At 37.6% G+C, this 21,366-nt stretch overlaps 1 protein-coding gene across 1 annotated transcript in view; it reads right to left on the bottom strand.

The window, feature by feature from the left end:
- The window catches only part of SCIN (scinderin), a 75,196-nt gene that overhangs the window by 51,680 nt on the left and 2,150 nt on the right, over window positions 1-21,366 (bottom strand). The window contains exons 2-3 of the mRNA XM_003407107.3: window positions 17,328-17,482; window positions 12,727-12,888 (exon numbers count right to left, since the gene is read on the bottom strand). Coding sequence (XP_003407155.1) covers window positions 12,727-12,888; window positions 17,328-17,482 — 317 coding nt within the window. The remainder of the gene's footprint in view (window positions 1-12,726; window positions 12,889-17,327; window positions 17,483-21,366) is intronic.

Genomic DNA, 21,366 nt, shown 5'->3' with positions numbered 1-21,366 from the left:
CACCCCTCACTCTGCATGCCGTTCCTTTCAGTTAGCATTATAAAGTGAGCATTTGTTAATGTGGAAAATATAAATACCTATTTCACCATTCTTTGTGTGTACAGTTCACTAATTACAACTTATGGGTTTAAAATTATTATGTATTACTTAATTAAAAAAAAACTTTTTTTATTACTTAATTAGAAAGTAGTATATACTCCATTAAGATCAACATTTTCTACCTAACCTTTTCTTGCCAAAAATATTTGTTTTAATTATAGAATACTTAAAAAAGTAATAAATCTATCATATCTCAGAAAGTTAGTGAAGAATCTATTTAGTAATATACTCCTAATGATCATAAAAACAGACATAACATTTTCAAAAAGGAATTTAGCAATACTTATCAAAAGCCATAAAAACAGTTTAAAACCTTTGACCCAGTAATATCATCAACTGGAATTTATTTTAATAAATTATTCATAAAGATTAAAAAAAGATATGTACAAGGGTGCTCATTACTATGAGATTGTATTAGTGAGGCATGAGAAAGACATTAAATGTTCAGTAATAAGATGATAGTTATATGGATTAATTTATATAGGTAAAACTGAATACTATAAAAATTATGCTTTAACACAGAAACAGAAAAATAGAAACATGAAACAGTGTTTGATATATTGTAAGGTAAATAAATTATATTAGCTGCCATTACATAAAATATCATATACTTTAAACTTGGCCGGATTATTCTGAAGCTATACAGACATAAATGTAAAACAACAATAAAATATCATTTTCTCCATTAAATGTGGTTTAAAAAAAGAAAGAACAAGCATGAGAGAGAAGTTGGTACACAGGCCTGGTAGTTGCATAGGAACGGGCATTATCACAGACTATTTGGGTGGGTATAAACTGTTCTTGTGTGCATAAAGCTTATGGTTTTTACTCAATATAAGTATGTATTTTTGCCTTTTTTTCAATGCCATACACATCCATTAGATGCAGATTATGAGATAGATGCTGGTTATACAGAGGTGAATATAAGAAAACTAGTAAGAGAGACCAACATGTAAGCAATTAATCCACTGCATCACTAGGGTTGGTGTCACCCAGTGTGGTAACTCATGGTGTCACCCTCCCCCCCACCCCATGGACCTCCTCCTATACCAGGTCCTACAGAATCCTTAGTAATGCCTTTTGTACTAATGTTACTAAAAAAAAAAAAAAATGTTACTAGTGAACTGTAATTCCCGTATTATCACTCCTTCTTTTCCTTTAATTTCTACTTCACTCTCAGAAAAGTTATTGATAGAGGTTCACAAATACTACTTACCACAATATTGTAGCTAAAACACCACAAAATTTCATAAAATCAGTGACTATAAACACAACAGCAGTAATGAAAACAACACATGCTTGTTGCATATGCCGACAAAACCATGTGATTCAAAGCGTCATTGTAATTCGGTAATAATGACAGCTCTGACCAGGTGCGTTAGAAGGTTCAAAAAGCAAATTAACATAGAGTTTCAGCCTTGTAGGTATATTGATACGTGTGGAGCCCTGGAGGCCCCAGTGGTTAAGAGCTTGGCTGCTAACCAAAAGGCTGGCAGTTTGAATTCACCAGCTGCTCCTCGGAAACCCCATGGGGCAGTTCTATGAGTCCCTATGAGTCAAAACTGACTTGACGGCAATGGATTTGTTTGGTTTTTTTTTAAGCTGGGCTTACAAAAATGTTTTTGTTGTTACACCTAACTACAGGTATTTTTTTTTTAACAATAATAAATTTCTGCTGATACACCACAAAAATTTTATAGACAGTCATTTTGGTGTCACTCCATCAGAAACTGTCGCTTCGTGTGGTCCACACCCCTTGCAACCCCATAGTGAGGCCACTGCAATTAATGCTAATAATATATTTGCATAGCACTTGGTTTTCAAAACATTTTCCCACACATACTTCATCTAGTCAACCACAAAGAGTGTTTAAGTGTGAAGGGGGATGGACCCAGGCTATTACTTACTGGCTGTGTGGTCTTATGTATGCATTTTTTAAAAAGAGCAAATAAATAACAAAATAAAAGAGCACTCAAGTATCAGAGAAATTCGTTCTATTCTCTGATTGTAAGACATTTCCAATCCAGAGTCATTTCTTCATTCAAAAATAGTTTACAGAAGGTACCACACGAATACAAGATGTTAATAATAAGAGCAACAGTGTGCAGTGGGGAGAGGGGGTATATGGGAACTCTCTATACTTTCTGCACAATTTTACTGTAAATGCAAAACTGCTCTAAAACATAAAGCCTATATATAAAAAAAAAGTCTACTGGATGTCTAATATGGGGCTGACTCTCTTGTAGGCACTGGGCACAGCTTTGAACAAAGTAGGCCTGCAGTGGTCTCTCTGACCCACCCTCCCCTGCCCACCCTGTTCCTGATTGACCTATGGCATATTCCTCTTTAAGAATAAAATATAAGTTTTATGAATTTAATCCTTTAAAAGAAAGAAAACAAGAGGCCTATGTTTTGCAATGCCTTTCACTCTAAAATCTGATTTAGTTCTTCGGCAGGGCCGAGAGGCGTTTCTTTCCTGTTTCTATGAGAACAGTGCACTTCTATGTTTCCTCCCTAACCTCTTTTCCACATCTGGGCATGTGAATGTGAGGTTCATATTGAGAGGCAGTTTGAATACCACGCCCAGGTTAGCAGTTACACAGGGTCACCATAAATTCTTTCCAATGATCAGGCAACTCTTAATCACTGGGTGTTAAAATCAGGGGATGCAAAATCAGGGGATGGAGTAGGAAGGAGATATTTAAAAATACCTAACTGAGCACCGCCTTGGGGACTCTCAGGAGTGTTCTAAGCAGCGATGTTTATTGAAAGCTCCCCAGGAGATTCTTGCATTCAGCCAGGGTTGAGAACCGCAGCTGGTCGCTCTGAGCATCTCACACCTGGCACACACAGCAGCGAATGTGTAACATCGAACATCTAATTGTCTGATGTAGCCAGGCAGGCTACTCTGCTGAGTATAACCCAAGCTCTTAGCTCAGGCTCTTTTCACAACCCTATTCCACAGTATTTTGGAAATTACGATTTTCTCAATAGGCCTGAGAAAACAATCTTCTAATAATTACAGTTTACACTACAGAGAACTGTTGGAAGTGCGTCAGAAGTAAGCTCTCTAGGTTTCTCAGACATTTTTACAGCTTTCGTAACTGACTCACTCTGTATTTACATAATCATCAAACAGATATTTATGTTCTCTTTATCTGAGTTGTATAAATGACCTCTCATTTGCTTCACAGAGATTACATAAAATCACCCTAATTTTTATTAACATCTATAAAGCATTACGGACGCTTGGTAAATTTTAAAAATGAATTGTAGATAATGATAACTTTACAAACATAATTATTATTTAATGCTGAATTATATAATATTCTAAAGACCCCAAAATATTCTCTATGATATTAGTTTGGGTTGGCAGTTTTTATGTGTGGTATCAATTCACAGGTAAATTTAGTAGTAGGAAATATTCTTCGCCACTGCTTAGAGACCACAGTTCCTACATTTAAAATAGGGAGAAAAAAACGTTTAGGTAATACTCATAAAAACAGTAAAACTTTTAAAAGTGAAGTTTTCCTTTTAAGTCAAAGATGACTAAGTCCCTAAGGAAACTGTTAAAGAGATTGAGCGTGAAAATACATACTTTGTACTATACCTGCTCTTTCGTTATTCTCACTTTATTTTGTGCTACCACTTATCTAAATGTGGCACATTTCGTTATTTACTAAATTATTCTTCAATAGTTAGTTCAGACAATAAATGCAATAAAATACTGACTTTAATTGCAAACTGCTAAAAGCTAGAATTGTTTAAAGAGTCAGGTTGATTAAAAGGCCCTTTCATTCAACGCTAAGTAATTTTCCATGCAAATATAGTTCATTCAATAATAGCAGCAGTGCATTAAAACTTGCTTTATTTGAGCAATTTATAGTCTGCCTCATGTGGCTGATGTGTTTAGGACGGACTGTCTCATTTTAACAGAGCTCTTCTGTGCTGAAATAGATGCGTATAGTGCTATTAACAAACTGCACTGCCTAACACTTAGTCTATTCAGAGATGATTGGTAAAGACTGCTTCACCACTCTGTGCACAAGGTAATTTTGTACTCAGCTGGCACCATGCTTGAAAAACTCTCTCCTATAAATCAACTTATCCTGCATTCTAGGGGGGAGAGTTTGGAAAAAAAAAAAAAACCTGCATAAAGACTAAAATAAAGTCTGAATTTATGTGTTATGTATTCTTATAACAAAAGTTTTCACTACAACTTAAATTATTTTATTTGTAATACTTTAGTGGGATTTAGCTTTAAAGCTTTTCATAAATCTGATTTAAGTGTACCAGACACTGAAAATTATAAAACAAACATGGCTTCTGACTCCACTATTTTACCCGCCAAGATCATAAGGAATTTAACAACTCAACACTAAACGTCATATTTCTTAGGGGAAGGGACATAAAAATTCCCTGTAAATACGGGTGTACTTGTTCCATGTGGAACCCAGCCCACTAAAATGTTGATAGGGAATTGTTGATGTACCTATTACCCATGCATACCCTGTTCCAGAACTTTGTGAAACTATAATTAATTCTTAAATATACAAACAATTCAAGAAAAACAAAGTCATTCCACAGAACTGGAAAAGGAAGAAATAAGGAAATAAAGGCTATTTGTTACTGGCAAGTAGTTTGGTCCACAGTAACAAGAAACAAAAGCAAATGAGTGTTATTTATAGACAACCATGCTAGGGGGGAAGACCCGTCAGTAGTCTCCAAAACTAGAGGTTTCTAAACTTTCTTTTAAATGATGTGGTCAGAGTTAATAAGTAAAACATCAAAGGGAGCCAAACATCATTTGTGGACAGGAAGTAAGAGCAAGAATAAGATCATGTTCAATGATACCCTTGAAGGAAAGCAAGATTTCAGAAGACACATGTAAAGGGGCACCCAAAACAGCATGGATGGCACTGACTTAAAGTGCAAATAATTCAACATGGACTCGCTACTCTTTTGTCTTTTTCTACATCATTTATTCCAAATACATCTAAAATATCAGAGAAGGAGGAAGGGGACCCAGAACGGTTCCTCTTCCTTGCTTCTATTGGCTTTTTCCTGTGTTTAGTTTTCATTCAGATATAGTTAGCCAAATATAAATTTCATTAAGATATCCCTTCCAGCCTGGAGGTTCTCCAAGCATAGCTTAAAAATAATAATGGTTTGTGAGATACCTCCAGGATGCTACCTATTTTTATTATTTTATTTAAAAGTTTAAAATACGACTTCCTTAATTTTTGGATAAACAAATGTCTATCTTATTTTGTTATTTTCTGAAAGCAAAACAATTCAATATACTTTAGTGGCATAACATATGTGTTTTTTAAAAGCTCTCTGAATGAAGTATAGAAGATGAACAGGGTGGGTGTGCACAGCCAGTGAAGGCCTGGTGACCAGAAAGGAAGGGATTGCAAGGGTCTACTAAGCGATGATAAATATCTGAACTAGAGTAGGATAGTGGTGATGGCTGTTGTTCGTGGCCATTGAGTCGATTCCGACTCAAGGTGACCTCACATGTGCAGGGTAGAAATACCCTAAAAGGTTTTCAAAGCTGTGACATTTAGGAAGAAGATTGCCAGGTCCGTTTTCCTAGATGCTTCTGGGTGGGTTCAAACCACCAATCCTTCAGCTAATGACAGAATATTTAGGAGGTTAAAGCCAACAGGTTTGGTCAATAATGGTATTGGGATGCGCAATGGAAAAGCAGGGAAAGGGGAAACATAACTTGAACAATTCTAGCTTGGTTGTTGGTGTGATGCCACTCATTAGAACAAGGTCAACATATTTGGGAGGTTGCTTTTGTAGATGAAATTATGTGAAATTTTACAGTCACAGTTTATCAAAGACCATCTCTATCAGTGTTGGAAAAACATAGTAGAAAACAAAATCTCCCAACCTAGAAAACTTCCCCATAAAAATATAAAAGTTTCCTTACTGAATAAGTATTAAACCAGAATGAGGTGCATTACAGGCAATCAGCTAGAGATTGCACAGACAGAAAGAAATCTTAACCTTACTCGAGTGGGTACAGCCCATTACATTCATGTTTTCAAAGTAAAATTGCCAATTCTCTAACATGGCCTTAGTTGATTTGCAATTTGGGGCTTGAGCCATTTGAGGTTACGCTAATCTCCTCCCAGAAAACTGGGAGGTTGGGGTGGATCACCAGGTTTACATACTTTTCAAAGGGACACAGAAAGAATTTATAATTACAGGTTATCTAAAGTGAATTCTGAAAGAACAGGGAGGAAGGGAACCTCTTCCCTTATTTCTAATCAGGAGACCTCTTATTTTCACTTTGTAATTTTCCTTATACCAGCCACATAAATTAGGAATTCAACTACTTTTAACTGACTCATTGGCTCTTCCACCATATGACAGTCAGCATTTCCTATGTTGAAGTGGTTCTCAGCATTCACTGTACATTAAAATAACTTCGGGGCTTAAAAAATACCTATACCAAAGTCCCAACCCAAAACTTTTAAATCAGAATATCTGGAATAAATCACAGGCATCAGTATTTTTAAACCCTCTCCTAGATGATTCTAATGTGCAAACATGAAATAATTAAAGTATAATCCTAATACATTGAGAATTGTCTTCCCTCGTGCCTTTGTCTCCTCCCCAATCACAGTGTGCGTGTGCCTCTTCTCCAGCACTTCTCATATTCTACCTTGCGCTACTCTTGTTTTATATGTCTGTGCCTTCCACTATGTGATAGCATCTAGTGGTGGCACAGTGGTAACAGCTAAGCTGCTAACCAAAAGGTCAGCAGTTCGAATCCACCAGCCACTCCTTGGAAAACCTATGGGGCAGTTCTACTCTACCCAATAGGGTCGCTATGAGTCAGAGTCGACTCAGGCAATGGGTTGGTTTTTTTTTAGAGATGCAAGCTCCCTCGGTAGTGCAAACAGTTAAGCACTCGACTACTAACCAAAAGGTTGGTGGTTCAAACCCACCCAAAGGTAGCTTGGGTAAAAGTCCTGGTGATTTGCTCCCAAAAAAGCCTTGAAAACCCCATGGAGAGCAGTTTTACTCTGCAACACATGGGGTTGTGATGAATAGGAATGAACTCGATGGCAACTGGTATAGAGGTGAAAGGTCATCTGGTGTTCACCTTTGCTCACCATGTACCAACACACACACCACACTCACAGTGTAATGCCACTTTTGTTGCAGGATGACTCTTAGGAATTTAAAATTAGGTTAATCTTTCCTATCATCTTTTCTCATTTTCCTCAAGCCTTTCCTCTTATAAGGCTAACGGTATGCATTAACTTGAGACAAAGGCAAACTTATCCATAACAAAAAAAGTTTTTGCTCAGTTATTAGTTTCAAAATAAGTGTTTTCAAGTCAAAACAGAGACAACAGTCTAAAAACTAACAGTTTTAATTTGCAAAAACCTTGATTTTGCTGATGTAAAGTTTGTTTGAAGGAGCCTGGTGGTGCGGTGGTCAAGCTCTCAGCTGCTAACCGAAAGGTCAGCAGTTAAAAACTACCAAGAGCCCCACAGGAGAGAGATGGGGCAATCTGCTCCTATAAAGATTACAGTCTTGGAAACCTTATGGGGCAGTTCTACTCAAAGGGTCAGTATGAGCCAGGATAGAGTCAATGGCACACAACAACAAAAGTTTGTTTGTTTTGTGGGAGGTGCTTTCTAAAAACGTGGTTTTGTGTATCAGTAGCTAGAATCCTGACCTTACGGACTAAAATTTATTGCACAAACCATAAAGTAGGCAAGAATGTGAAACAGTATAAGACCAGTTCTTCTGGTCCAAAAAGAGGAATGCGGGAGATGGCAGGTAACTAGGAAATGGGACCAGATGCAATGGATTTTTGATAAGAGCCCAGCACACTTCCCGCCTGACTGATACATCATATAGTTGTGGTGTACATGGTATACATTCATATGTCGTACATTCATGGTGGGTGTGAAAGTCAAACAGTGTGGGTTGAAGCCTGACTGAGAAATGAGGAAGTGTAGGCAGCTGACTGAACAAAGAGAGAGTGGGTGATAGATTATAAATAGTGAGGACTGCATAGCAAATTCACAAAACTGGCCAAACAAGTTAACAAGGCAACAGAGCATGCAAAAGCCCACATTAGTAACTTGCCACAGAACTTCCCACACTGGTGAAATCTAAATCTCCTCTGACACATATTTCTAAAATAGGTAGCCCCAGCTCCCAAGTTCTGAGGATATGGGCTTTTTCCTTTAATGTTGCATCAAGTTGAACATGCCTTTGCTGCAATATTTTTAGATGTGATTTTATTAATGTCTACAAATACCCCTTAAGTGTATCTTTAAAAATAGTGAGAAAATAAAATAATGAAGAAATTTACCAACATTAAAATTTATACTCAGAAACACTTTCCGAAGACTCAGTACATTCCAAAATGCTAAGATATAGCCATGCTCCATATTATTTTCTGAGGATGCGCTAAACATAATGCAATTTATAGAAATCATACTTTAAAATGTTGATGATTTTCCTATCAAATTGATTAAAAGGTTATTTTTAAAATCTCATGCCTCAAGTTGAGGAGGTTACATTGTCGTGTCTAAGCATTATTTACTATAGTCTGAAATCCTGTAAAAGAGTAAAGGTTTCTAAAGTATATGGCATATCATATTATTTATCAAAGAAACTGACACCCCTCAAACATGATCAAGAGACAGGATTTAGTTTATATCTATAACCTTAGTTTTGGTGAGATGGCTTTATTTGAGTATAGCTTAGGGCTGCCATGGGTAGCAATCAACCCAACAGCAGTAAGTTTGTTTTTTGTTTTGTTTTGTTTTGGTTTAGATGTTTAGCCTAATAAAACAAAGAAAAATGCACTGACTTCCTCTGTGTCCTCTAATGCAGAAGTTGAATAGCTAGCTCGATGACTCCTATTAAAATATTATTACACAGAAAATTTTAATTCCATGTCCTTCTTTGTTTACTGTTTCCAGATCTTATCACCCAAGTTTCCAGATCTTATCGCCATTTAGGAACTTTTGGCAACATACCAACTGGTTTAAAGGTTAGTAATATAACCAAAGGTCATGAAGCTATTTGTTACAATGTATATAGGAATCCAGCCCTTGATTCCTACTAGGATATTCCTTGGAATGTAGGAAACATCCACAATATAAAGATAACAAGGCACAATCACCTCTACAATAAAATCATTTCAAATGTCTCTTTAAATAGGCCTGAGAACAGGAGATGACTTGAAAGCCATTAAAGATAATTAACTACTATATAAAATAAAGATAATTTACTATTGGGTAGATGAATGTCCCTGAACCTTGCTGTCCCTATCATATAAGCCTGGATTTCTAGGTCGTATTCCCATGGACAAACATTACCTATGAGAAGAGAGTATAGGTCACTAGTACCACAACCTGTCTGCCACAGCACCCAACTATCTAGCTGATTATGGAAACTCAATTAATATCTGTTCTACAAAATAATATTTTTTTATTGTGATTTAGGTGAAAGTTTACAGAGCAAGTTAGTTCTTCGTTCAAAATTTTATACACCAATTGTTTAACGGCATTGACTGTAATCCCCATTGTGTCAGCACTCTCCCCCTTTCCCTTTCCACCCCAGGTTTACCAGGTCCATTTGTCTGGTTTTCCTGTCCTGTTCCACCTTCTCATCTTTGTTCCTGGGCAGGTAGTGTCCATTTGATCTCATATACTTGATTGATCTAAGAAGCATGTCCCTCATGTGTGTTATTGTTTGTCTTATAGGTCTGCCTAATTGTTGGCTGAAAGGTGAACTTTGGGAGTGTTTTCAAGTATAAGTTAGAAGGGTGTCCAGGTGCCATAGTCTTGGGGGTTACCCCAGGCTCTGTCAGATCAGTAAGTCTGGTGTTTTACAAAATAATAATTTAATGAATGATATCACTTTCAGTACATTCTCAGCCAGACAAAATGGTAGACGTCAATTCTGGGGCATACAGATTCTGAATCCATAGCAAATCACTCTGCTATAAAAACATTCTGTCTTATAGACTACCTGACTAGCTTGGTGTAGTGAAAGGATAGGAACTAGGAATAAAAACAACCCATGTCCTATGCTGGTCACCACTACTTAGCTTGTATGAATACAAGAGATTTGCTCAAATCTTCCAAAGCTTTGTTTCGCCATGTGTAACTGAGATGAAACTGCGGGTTCCCAGATGTGACTGTGTGTCAAGTGAGACTGAATCACAGTCAGCTACGGCTGGGTGTGGTATCAGAAATCAGAGTCAAGATGTAAAAAATAATTGAGGAAGTTAAGGCTCAGAGAAGTGAATAATTTCCCCAGGATCAAAGACTAGAGAGCTGGAAAGCTGAATTGGAAGCTATTGATGATAATTAAATGGATTACTGAATTTATGGAGCAATTGCATTAGATTATATGCATGAAAGGTAAATACATTCAAGTAATAGCAGCGATGAATACTATTATCAATAAGAAAGGCCCTTTTGCTTAGGAGCTTTAAAAACCGGTTACCATCAAGTTGACCCCAATTCACTTAAAAAAAAAAAAAAAAAATTCACTAGAGATCACCTAATCAAATATTTGCCTTTCACGATCAACTTGGAAGAGAATTCACACTTCCTTTTTCCCTGAATATTGCCATTTTATGTATAAAAACTTTATAAATTATAAAAGGCCATAAAGTATAAGTGGTTGAGATGAAAGCCGAGATAGACAATTATTTCACATAGACTTTGAGATACTGAACGTTGTTTTAACTGTTTTGGAATTGTGTGGCTTCATGATACACGTGGGCATCTATTTGCATAAACTGTATTTTACTTGCAGGGGAATGGAGGGCTAGAATAACATCTGTTTTCTGCCTAAAGCTGAGGATCAAGTCTTAAGCCTGGTTGGAGAATTGAGTTAGCATTTGAAGTTGAAAAGGACATTTCCAAGAAATCTATTGTGAGATTCATGGCAAAAGTGCTGCCATTTTAGATGCAGATGCCTAAGTGTGACACAGGGAATTGTACTTTGGACATTAAAATTATTTTAATTTCAACTTCTGCACACAAGCTAGTGTGATCCAAGACAGTCAGATTACGCATTAGCAGTAATAAAACAACAGTTACACCCTAGCTTAGAGCAACCGCAGAAGTTTATAGCTTGAGGTCATTTTCTAAACCACTTACAGCCTTAGCGTATTTAATCTCGGAGTTGTTGCCAAGTTAATATTTCTGAAACAGAACTTTGACTGCATAGCTCCATTTTCATAGTTCTTAGCATCCCTTCCTTATGAATATGAGATAAACTTTGGCTTCTGCCTGCTGGTTTCAAACTTCCTTTCCAGATTTACCCCCAAAATATCACAAAGAGAGGCAGTAAAACAAAACCCTTAGGTGGGAGTCAGACATACTTAAATTCTAATCCTAGTTTCATCATTCACTGGCTGTGCAAGCTTGAGTAAGTTCAAGAATTAGTACAAGCCTCATTCTAACTAAAGTAATACAGCTCGAGCCTCCTACAGTGTTGGCCCAGAAATGTTAGGCATGATGATTAGAACGTCGAGGTGTATCTACGGTGAGATGAGAATGATGGTCATCATTACCATGTACCCTGTTCTGTCCTGCCTTTTTTGCCTTTGCACATGGTCTTTCAGTGGCAGAAATGTCCTTTATTTCTACTTTTTATACTTACTAATTTTCAGAGCTACAACTTAAATCCTACCCACTAAGGTCTAGTACAAGGCCTTGCAATAATACTTGTTTGTCAGGGTAATAATGATTAGTAAGTACACCTTACATTAGAAGAGTCTCTTTTTCTGGAAGAAAATGTAATTCAGATATAACAGACCATTTACTACCCCATCAAAAGACACTTGATATTTTTACTGGTGCCCTTGTCTTCTATTAACTCTAACTGAAGTATGTGAAATAGTATGGTATATATTATAAATTACAATATATATAAATATATGCGTGTATCTATGAAGTCTCTGGGTGGTGCAAATAGTTAACACCCAGAAGTGCCTTGAAAAAAAGTCCTGGAGATCTACTTTTGAAAAATCAGCCATTGAAAACCCTATGGAGCACAGTTGTACTCTGACACACATGGGATTGCCATGAGTTGTAAGTCAACTTGATGGCAACTGGTTATCACGTGTGTGTGTGTGTGTGTGTGTATGAAATAAGTTAAAATATTCCCCCAAAACTCCTCAGAGAGCCTATTTGGAACCCACCCTATGTCCATTTTAAATTCTAGGATCTATAAATCTTAAAGTTAAAGAGTCTTCCAAAACCTTTAATTGCTGGGGAAATCAATTTCGTCCTGAAACTATGTTTCCCAACACACAATTAAATACAAAAATAATTAGAGGAAGCTCTGTTCAGAGAGAAGGGGAAATACACTTAAGATCCTTCAATTTCTCTTCTATGGTAGGAAGAATTAAATCACTACTCTATTCTAAATCTAACAAAGAAAATTAAAACTTTGAAGTCCACCTTGGTATGCCATTTAAATACTTGCCAATTATTCGTGTGATACAATTGCAACTCTCATAAACACTGACCTCTTGCTAAAATGATTATCTTCAATGACATCTGATTTTATCTGAAAATTTATATTTCTTCAGAAATCTAAGTGTGTATATAAACTTACAGTTCCAAGGTCAATGATGAAACAATCACCCTTGTTGAAACTGTCCCAGCTCAGGGGCACTTCCGTGGCCCTGACCACTCTCCGACCCTTCACATGTAGGAGCCTCTCAGCCGTCAGGTCGTTTGTGAGAACATGATTTAGTCCAGATGCAACACCTCCAGCCTGATCAGTGGGAGGAAGAAACAAAACAACAAAAACTGATGAAGCTTCTAAGAAGACACAGCAAACTGAAACCATAGCTATTAGTGCAAAAACTGTGCTTATCAGGCCAAGATAAAACAGCCACCGGAGTGCATGAGAAAAGCTAAATATGATGGAGAGGAAATTCCTTGCCAACTTATCAACAGGTTGTTTCATGTGCGGTTTGTTTTTGTTTTTGGTCTCCTTGTCTTCCTATTTTAACAATTCATTTTAAAACTGCATATCTACTGAGACTCTTCACTGTATATAACCTTGTTGCATAAACAAAAAGAAGGTGCCATAGCTCTTGCCCTTTGGCAATTAATGATTTAGTGAGAAGACAGAGGAAAACTTCAACGAAGAAAGTCATAGGAGGTTGAAGCAGAGTCAGAAGTCACAAACACAGCTGAGGAGCGGCCAGAGGACAAGGCAGCTCAAAAGTTCCCTCTGTCATAGGGTTGGGACAGAAGAGGGGAGCTGAGTGGTTCTCCTATTTATGGACCTTGTTTTTACATTAAAGAACCAACCATCTCCTTTATTTCCTGGTAAGCCGAGTTTACTAAATATGCTAGGCCTGAGTATTTATACCATAAATGAGGAGAGATATAGTATCCTGGCAGCATATCACCAACCAAAATAAAACAAGACAAAACAAAAGAAAATAAACCACATCAAATTACAGAAATAAGAAAAAAATACTCAATGTATCAGCTACTTCTTACATTATTTGCGCACATCTTTTACTTTTCACTTTTTTTTTTTAAATGTTAGGAACCGTAATCTTTATTTCCACAATTAATTATGAAGTAACGTGTTAATTAAGATGCAGGGTAAACAAAACTCTCTGTCATTTACAAATCAAAAGCCTTTGATGATAATATAGCAAGAAAATTAGCTGTATAAGTAACCTACCAAATAATCCAACTGTGACCTTTATTATGTAAACATCACAGTGAATCCAAAATAAGAAGCTGTAAATGTAATCATTCCCACATTCTTTAAATTTCCCTTGACTTAAAATTTCCACCTGTCTTCAGGAAAAGGCCCTCATGAATAAAAAGATTTTGTTAGTATAGGGGTAAATGCTGATTTCGGGACAACATCAAATGTGAAGAAATATATAATAGTTGCCCAGTCCATGATTTCACAAAGATTGCTACATTTCTTGATTGAAAAAAAAAAAAAAAAGTATTATCCAATAAAATAAATAAGTTTTCGTCTATTTTCTACTGTTCTTAGCCATTTCAAAAACACTAAAAAGTGAAAGTACAATACGATCAGATAAAAAATACAGTAAAAACACTCTGACCTGACTGAAAATAAACCATAAATTATAGAGCAGACTTAGACTGAGGATATGTATATATCACTCAGACTAATTTCATACTCTGAACCATCAGAGTAATATATCATTGCCATTAAGTAGATTCCGACTCATAGCAACCCTATTGCACAGAGGAGAACTGCCCCATAAGGTTTCCAAGGCTGTGATCTTAATGGAAGCAGAGTGCCGTATCTTTCTCCCGCAGAGTGGCTGGTGGGTTTGAACCACCTACCTTCTGGTTAACAGTCGAGTGCTTAACCACTGTACCACCTGGGCTCTTTCAGAGTAATATATAGACTGTGAAAATTTAACAGTATTTTAAAAATTAATTTTGAATCTAATATTTGATGCCATAAACGCACAAAAGAAAACCTATATGTTGTATTACATGTCTGTATCAGACAAAAAGTAGTTACTTGCTGAATATTACTTGAATTAGCCCTAGAAGCTCCTAGCCTTTTTCTGCTTTCACAAGTGGAATACAAGCAAGGGATTGGGGGTGTTGGGGGGAGGTGATCCTCTAAATAGCAGCATCATAAATATAGGCCTGCAGACAGATGTCCGATGGGTACTGTCTACCATGGTCACTACCTACAATCGTGGCTGAGGGTAGGTCTTACTTGAACTTGGAAAGGGTATGATTAGCCAGAGATTTAATTTAAGGGAACAGTGGAAAGTAATAGTACTCTATAATCTCTAACCTTTACAGCCCCTCATTCCCCCACCCCTGCCAAAAAAAAAAAAAACTCAGAAATGACACAAGTCAATCAAATGAGATAATGTTTCCCAGCTGAAGCTTAACATTACATAGGGCAACTACATACAGTTTCCGCTGACTTGATCATAATAGACTTTGTCAAATTCTGCACATTGCAAATAGACACAATATCCCCTTGCTTATAGTAATTTAAGATTTTGTTCCAGCATTGGAACCATTTATTTATGGTGAGTGCATCATAGCATAATGATTACAAACTCAGGCACTGGAGTCAGATGGCCACCCACACACATACTAGCCATGAGACTTCGGCAAATTACATAGCCTCTCAAAGTCTCAGTTTACTTAACTATAATATGCTGGTAATGAGAGAAACTGCATCACAGGGTTGTTATTTGGATTAAATAATATATGTGACGTGCTTAGCACATTCCTATAAACTTGAAACTAATGATGGGATGACATTAAGTACAACATACTAGTCTTTGCTATTTTGGGTGGTAAATTATCTCTTCCTCTACATCTCCCATTTTTGCAATTGCACACATTGTCATATGCTCAGTGCCTCCGATGATAAGAGAGTGAACTGATCTTTTCTGCTGATAAATTTGATTTCCATTTCCAAGCATCCCCTTTCTAAAAATGCTGATTCGTGGCGGTTTTAATGTTGACCACTGATCATTAGGAAATAATTATCCAACTCCTGCAAAACTACTTTAATCACGCCCACTTGCAAATACATATCCAGAAGTTGGATTTCAGAAATCCTGCTCATAGTTAGTAGGATTAATAACAAAGTCCGTATTGATTGGACTTAGATATACGCTATGTCGGTATTTTTATTATTTAATTTAATCTTTAATTCTTATGACACCAGTACAAGGAAGTTGTTATTATACCTATCACACATTTGAGGAAACTGAGCACGGAGAGGTGAAGTATTTGCCCAAAGTCCAACAAGTAACACGTGGCCTAAATGGGTTTATAATTAAGATAATGCTAGAGCATATTCTTTTAGTAACAAGGCCCAATTTATCTAAAATGTTGAGTTCACTTAAATGGAGTTTCAGAACCATAAAATGTACGAATTAATACGATTTAAATAAAATGGGAGCCATTATTTTCATATTTAGAGTAGTTCATAGCTTAGAATGAAAAATTAACTTCAAAACAGAAAAGAGAACGTATATGTATTTTGTCCTGATCTCAGTGGTATCACAAAATATTCAAGGGAGGCACTGAATATTTAGGTATATTTAGTACATATTCAGAATTCTAGTAATTTTAATTCCAGCATTGGAACTAATGCTCTGAGGTTTTAGGTCTTCAATAGGGTGATATGCTCAAGGGGTGGGGTGGTGGGGTGGCGGGGTGTGAAGAACACCTGGCTTGTTTTTGCAATGTTTGTCTGGAGTGGGTGTTCCTCCCGTTTTAACAGAACACATAGGGTGGGGGCAGGGGCAGGGAAGGATTACTAGTCTGCAAAGGTCACTGAGTGAATTCCAGAAAAAAACATCTTTTAGTGAAGGTTACCTTAAAGGGATAGAACTACTCACTTTTACTTGTTTGCTTTCAGAAGCAAAGCCAATTGATCGTATGTGTGTATTTTTGAATTTACATAAATTGTGTGTGTGTGCTTTTGAATTTATATCTGTGTCTGTGTGGCTGAACCACATGTATGTTCAGCTCAGTGTATCATTTCTAAAACCAAGCCACATTATTTGGGAAATGTGTGTATAGTTCTTTGCAACTATTCATAATTGTTATAAATATTGTATCAAGATAGTCCACTACGATTGAGATTCCTAAGTGTTGGGTTATTTGCAGCAAATTCAGAGATTCTCTATATAGTAAAAAAAAAAAAAAAAAAAGACAACTATACTTGTTACCAATATTTAATTATTAAAATAAACTTAGGAAATATTAAAACGGCTTTCTTATGAAGACATCAATAAAAGCTTTTAACTTTAACTATTAACCTAATAAAACCAAATCAAGTCAGAACCTACTATGTGTCAGACAGACCCTGTTCCAGGTACTTAGGGATACATCACTGAAAAACACAGATTAAAACCAAAACCAAACAAAACAAAAAGCCCCACCCTCAGTGACCTTTCAGAAACCCTGGTGGAGTGGTGGTTAAGTGGTATGGCGGCTGCTAACCAAAAGGTCGGCAGTTCGAATCCACCAGGTGCTCCTTGGAAACACTATGGGACTGTTCTACTCTGTCCTATAGGGTCACTATGAGTTGGAATCAACTTGACGGCAGTGAGTTTGGTTTTTTTTTTGTTTTGTTTTCAGTGAACTTTCAGTCTCTGAAGACATGAGGTGTGAATGGACAGGGGTAGAAAGGGGACCCTGTTTGAGAGAGCTGTTTACCTTGTATTTCAAACCTCCTTTGAAATAGCCAACAAAATCAGTAGACTCATGACCTTGGAGTTCTCTATTCTGCACTGGTTTGCCACCCAAATAGTCATCCATTTGAACGGTGAAGATGGCAGCTGCTGTACTTTCATCCTGAGTACACTCCTTTCCTGAAATAGCAAATGACAGCACTTCGTTTATCAAGCAAGAAAAAAGCTGGTCAGAATGTCTAAAATCAAAGAAATCAGAACATTTCTTTGAATTGTATATCAATACAACAAATAACCTTCTACAGAAAGATCTTTTAACTGAAACAGTGTAATACCAACACTGTAAAACATTATTTTGCCAATAATTCAATGCATTGCTTTTGTTCCTGCGTTTTATATCTCCTTTAAAAATGTGTTTTTAAAGACCACCGTCTAGATATGCTAGGAACGATAGGTAGCAATACGTCCCAGTAGGGTTCAGATGAGCATGCATTTGGTGCAGTCAGTAACATCAGGGTATGAAAACATTTTACATTTGTTTTAGCCTTCATTAGTATTAATCTTTAGGCTTCCAACAAGTCAATATGTTAATATTTGGCCTTCAACAGGTGACTGGTTAAACAAATTGTAGTACCTAAATACTGAGAGAGAGAACCCCCAAATCATATGAGGCATTCGGTGCAAGTAGAGGAGGACCCCAGCCTAGGCCTGAGAACAAACTTTATTTTAAAACAGCAGTTTTTCTCTCTCTTGCTTAACCTTTAGCCATTCTTAAAAATGTACCGTAAAGGAAATATTTTTCTTTGTGGCCCAGCAGATACAGGATATGGGCAGCTTGTTCCCAGAGAGTCTGGCACACAGCATTATCGACAAATCTTTACAACGGGCCCCCAGGAAAAGACATGCTTGAGAAAGCAGTTTCATAACATGTTCCCAGAAAAGCATACCCTCTCATTGTCCTGTGATTCCTCACGTACACACCTACAAACACATACCTCTGCAGTCTAAGATAAGCCTCCAATCACCGAAGTCCACCTATATGTTAGCCCCCAATCAATGACAAGCCCTGCTTTGAGAAAGCCCATCTCTAACTTCCCTGACTGCCTGAAAACCAACCAGAATATTGTACCCCCATTCTTTACCTAAAAAAAAAATTACCTAAACCCTGCAAAACTGTCTCTGTGATTATTACGTCGTGGATTCAATGGTTTTATTTTCATGAGCCACATAGGTCCCAGTTCAAACTGATTTTGAACCCTTGGGAAACCTCTCTGTTTTGCTCCGAAACAGCGTCTGAGTTTTCTCTAACACGATACCATAGACTACTACTCGGTAATAAAAGAGAATGAACTACGGATACGTGCAACAACTTGGATGACTCTCCAGGAAATTAAGCTGAGTGAAAAAAGTCAACGCCAAAAGGTTTCATATATATAACATTTTTGAAATGACCAAGTTTTAGTTAGCATGGGATGGCGTGGAGACAGGGGATACAGGTGGGAAGTAGGTGTGCTTACAAAAGGCCAACATGAGGGATCCTTTTGGTGATGGAACTATTGAGTATAATGACTGTGGTGGTATACAAACCTACACAAAAAGTTGTTTAGTTGTATAGAACTAAGCACACACACATAAATTAGTACAACTAAAACTGGGGAAATCTGAATAAGATAGATTCTATTAATGTCAATATTCTGGTTGTGATTATTATACTATAGTTTTACAAAATGTTACCACTGGAGGAAACCAGGTAAACTATACAGGAGATGTCTCTGTTACTATTTCTTACACCTGCATTGTGAATCTATAGTTATCTCAGTCAAAATTTCAATAAAAATAGGATAGTAACTGCAGGAGCATAAGAATTTTTTGTATGTAAATTAAAAGTGTTTACACTGATTTTCTTAAAAAACCATTTCAGCTAAACACATTGCTTTCCTCTAGCTCAATCCACTCTCTCCCCAGGACTTGTCAACTGATGGTTCAGCCATGGCCTGGGACCCATCAGACACAGCCTACGACACCTGATACAGTCCCTTCTCTTGCCTACCCCTCTGCACTCCCTCCTAGGGCTTTTTACTTGAATCACTGCATCTAATTGCCTCAATGGCAGAGCTGCGTCCAGTGCCCTCTCCTTTTGGGTGACGGTCAGGATCATAGGGACCATGTCCTGGTTAGGCTGAGCTCCCCAGTGGGATATTGCCTGAGGAAACGATCTTCCACTGGTAATTTCCCTTCCCTAGACTCTGATGGGAGGCCCCCAGAGAGCCAGGGTGCCCAAGCCAGAGTGCCCTTGGAAAGCCACCCCCCGGGACTTTGGACACTTTTACACAGAGACCTCACTCCAGATGATCAGAGTGTTAGTCTGCTTTTGTTTATTCATCTGTTTTCTTCCTTGAATCAATGCTACTGGTGACAAGTCACCTTTAATAAGTAATGTGTTCTTTGAAAAAAAAAAAAATTCCACTCCATACCTAGTGTTTTAAATGCACTCACTGTGTGCTTCTAAGGATCCCTGCTGGAGCAGTGGTTAAGCACTTGGCTACTAACCAGAAAGTGGGCTATTTGAACGCAGTGGCGGCTCCATAGGAAAAAGATGTGGCAATCTGCTTCTGTAATGACTACAGCCTTGGAAACCCTATAGGGTAGTTCTACTCTATTCCTATAGGATCAGTACTAGTCAGAATCGACTAGGCAGCAATGGGGTTTTATGCTTCCGGTTACTTATAGCTTCATGTTAATCTGCAGGGCTAGGTGGTAAAACTACTCTCTGTCACATGCTGACCCATGCTGCAAACATCTGCCCTCACCCTTTTTCCTTGTCAATTCTAAACTTTGCGTAAATATATTTATAGCAATAAACACATACGGAATAGCTTCTCCGTGCTAGGTCCTGTGTAAGACAGTGAGAATCCAAAGAATGGAACTAATTCTTCCCCTGAAGGAGTTACACTGTACTAAGTGGGTGGACACATAAGCAGATAATGATATTTTAAGGTAGTTCTTTAAATAATCTAAGATATGCAAGAATATCCTGGAAACACTGAGAGACCTGGAAGGATGACTCCTCCTCTAGGCTCTCTCATTTTAAGTTCCACTTCCTCCTAGCTCCCCTTTCTTCTTCATACTGTTTCTCCATTTTTATGCTGTGAACCATTTTCAATCCAGTCTGACTTTAACTTCACCTCTTTTCTTTCATCTTCCTTTCCACTATTTCTTTCCATCAAACTTTTTCTCTTCCTGAACTTTCAGCTCTCCCTCCCAGAGCTTTCTCTCAAACTGTCCCTTTGACTAACTTGGAGGCCTTAGAGTAGAATACAGCTTGCTCCAGGGAGATGAAGTAGGGGAGCTGCGGAACAATTCCATCTGAATTGTTCTAAGCTTGTGTCATGGATTGAATTATGTCCCCCCAAAAATGTGTGTATCAACGTGGTTAGGCGATGATTTCCAGTATTGTGTAGTTGTCCTCCATTTTGTGATTATAATTTTATGCTGAGAGGAGTAGGCTGGGACTGCAACACCAGCCTTACTCAGGTCACCTCCCTGATCCAAGGTAAAGGGAGTTTCCTGGGGTGTGGCCTGCACCAACTTTTATCTCTCAAGAAATAAAAGGAAAGGGAAGTAAGCAGAGAGTTGAGGACCTCACACCACCAAGATTGTGCACGGGGAGCGGAGCATGTCCTTTGGACCTGTTGTGCCTGCACGTGAGAAGCTCACGGGAAGATTGAGGACAAGGACCTTCTTCCAGAGTTGACAGAGACAGAAACCCTTCCCCTGGAGCTGACGCCCTGAATTAGGACTTGTAACCTACTAAACTGTGAGAGAATAAATTTATCTTTGTTAAAGCCATCGGCTTCTGGTATTTCTGTTACAGCAGCACTAGATAACCAAGACAGCTTATCCACAATCTCCATGATTTTTCCCTTGGTGCAAGTACCTTCCAATCACCATCATTTTCCTCAAAGGCTTCTGTTTTCCCATACCACAGATACTTTGTGTCTCTTTCACGATACTTATCACATTCTACCTGTGCCTATCACTCTTTGTGTTTGTCATTACACCTT

The sequence above is a fragment of the Loxodonta africana genome, chromosome 8, assembly GCF_030014295.1.
Source record: "Loxodonta africana isolate mLoxAfr1 chromosome 8, mLoxAfr1.hap2, whole genome shotgun sequence".
NCBI classification, from domain to species: Eukaryota; Metazoa; Chordata; class Mammalia; order Proboscidea; family Elephantidae; genus Loxodonta; species Loxodonta africana.
The sequence above is the reverse complement of the archived record's forward strand: the minus strand, read 5'-3'. Positions and strand labels throughout refer to the sequence as shown.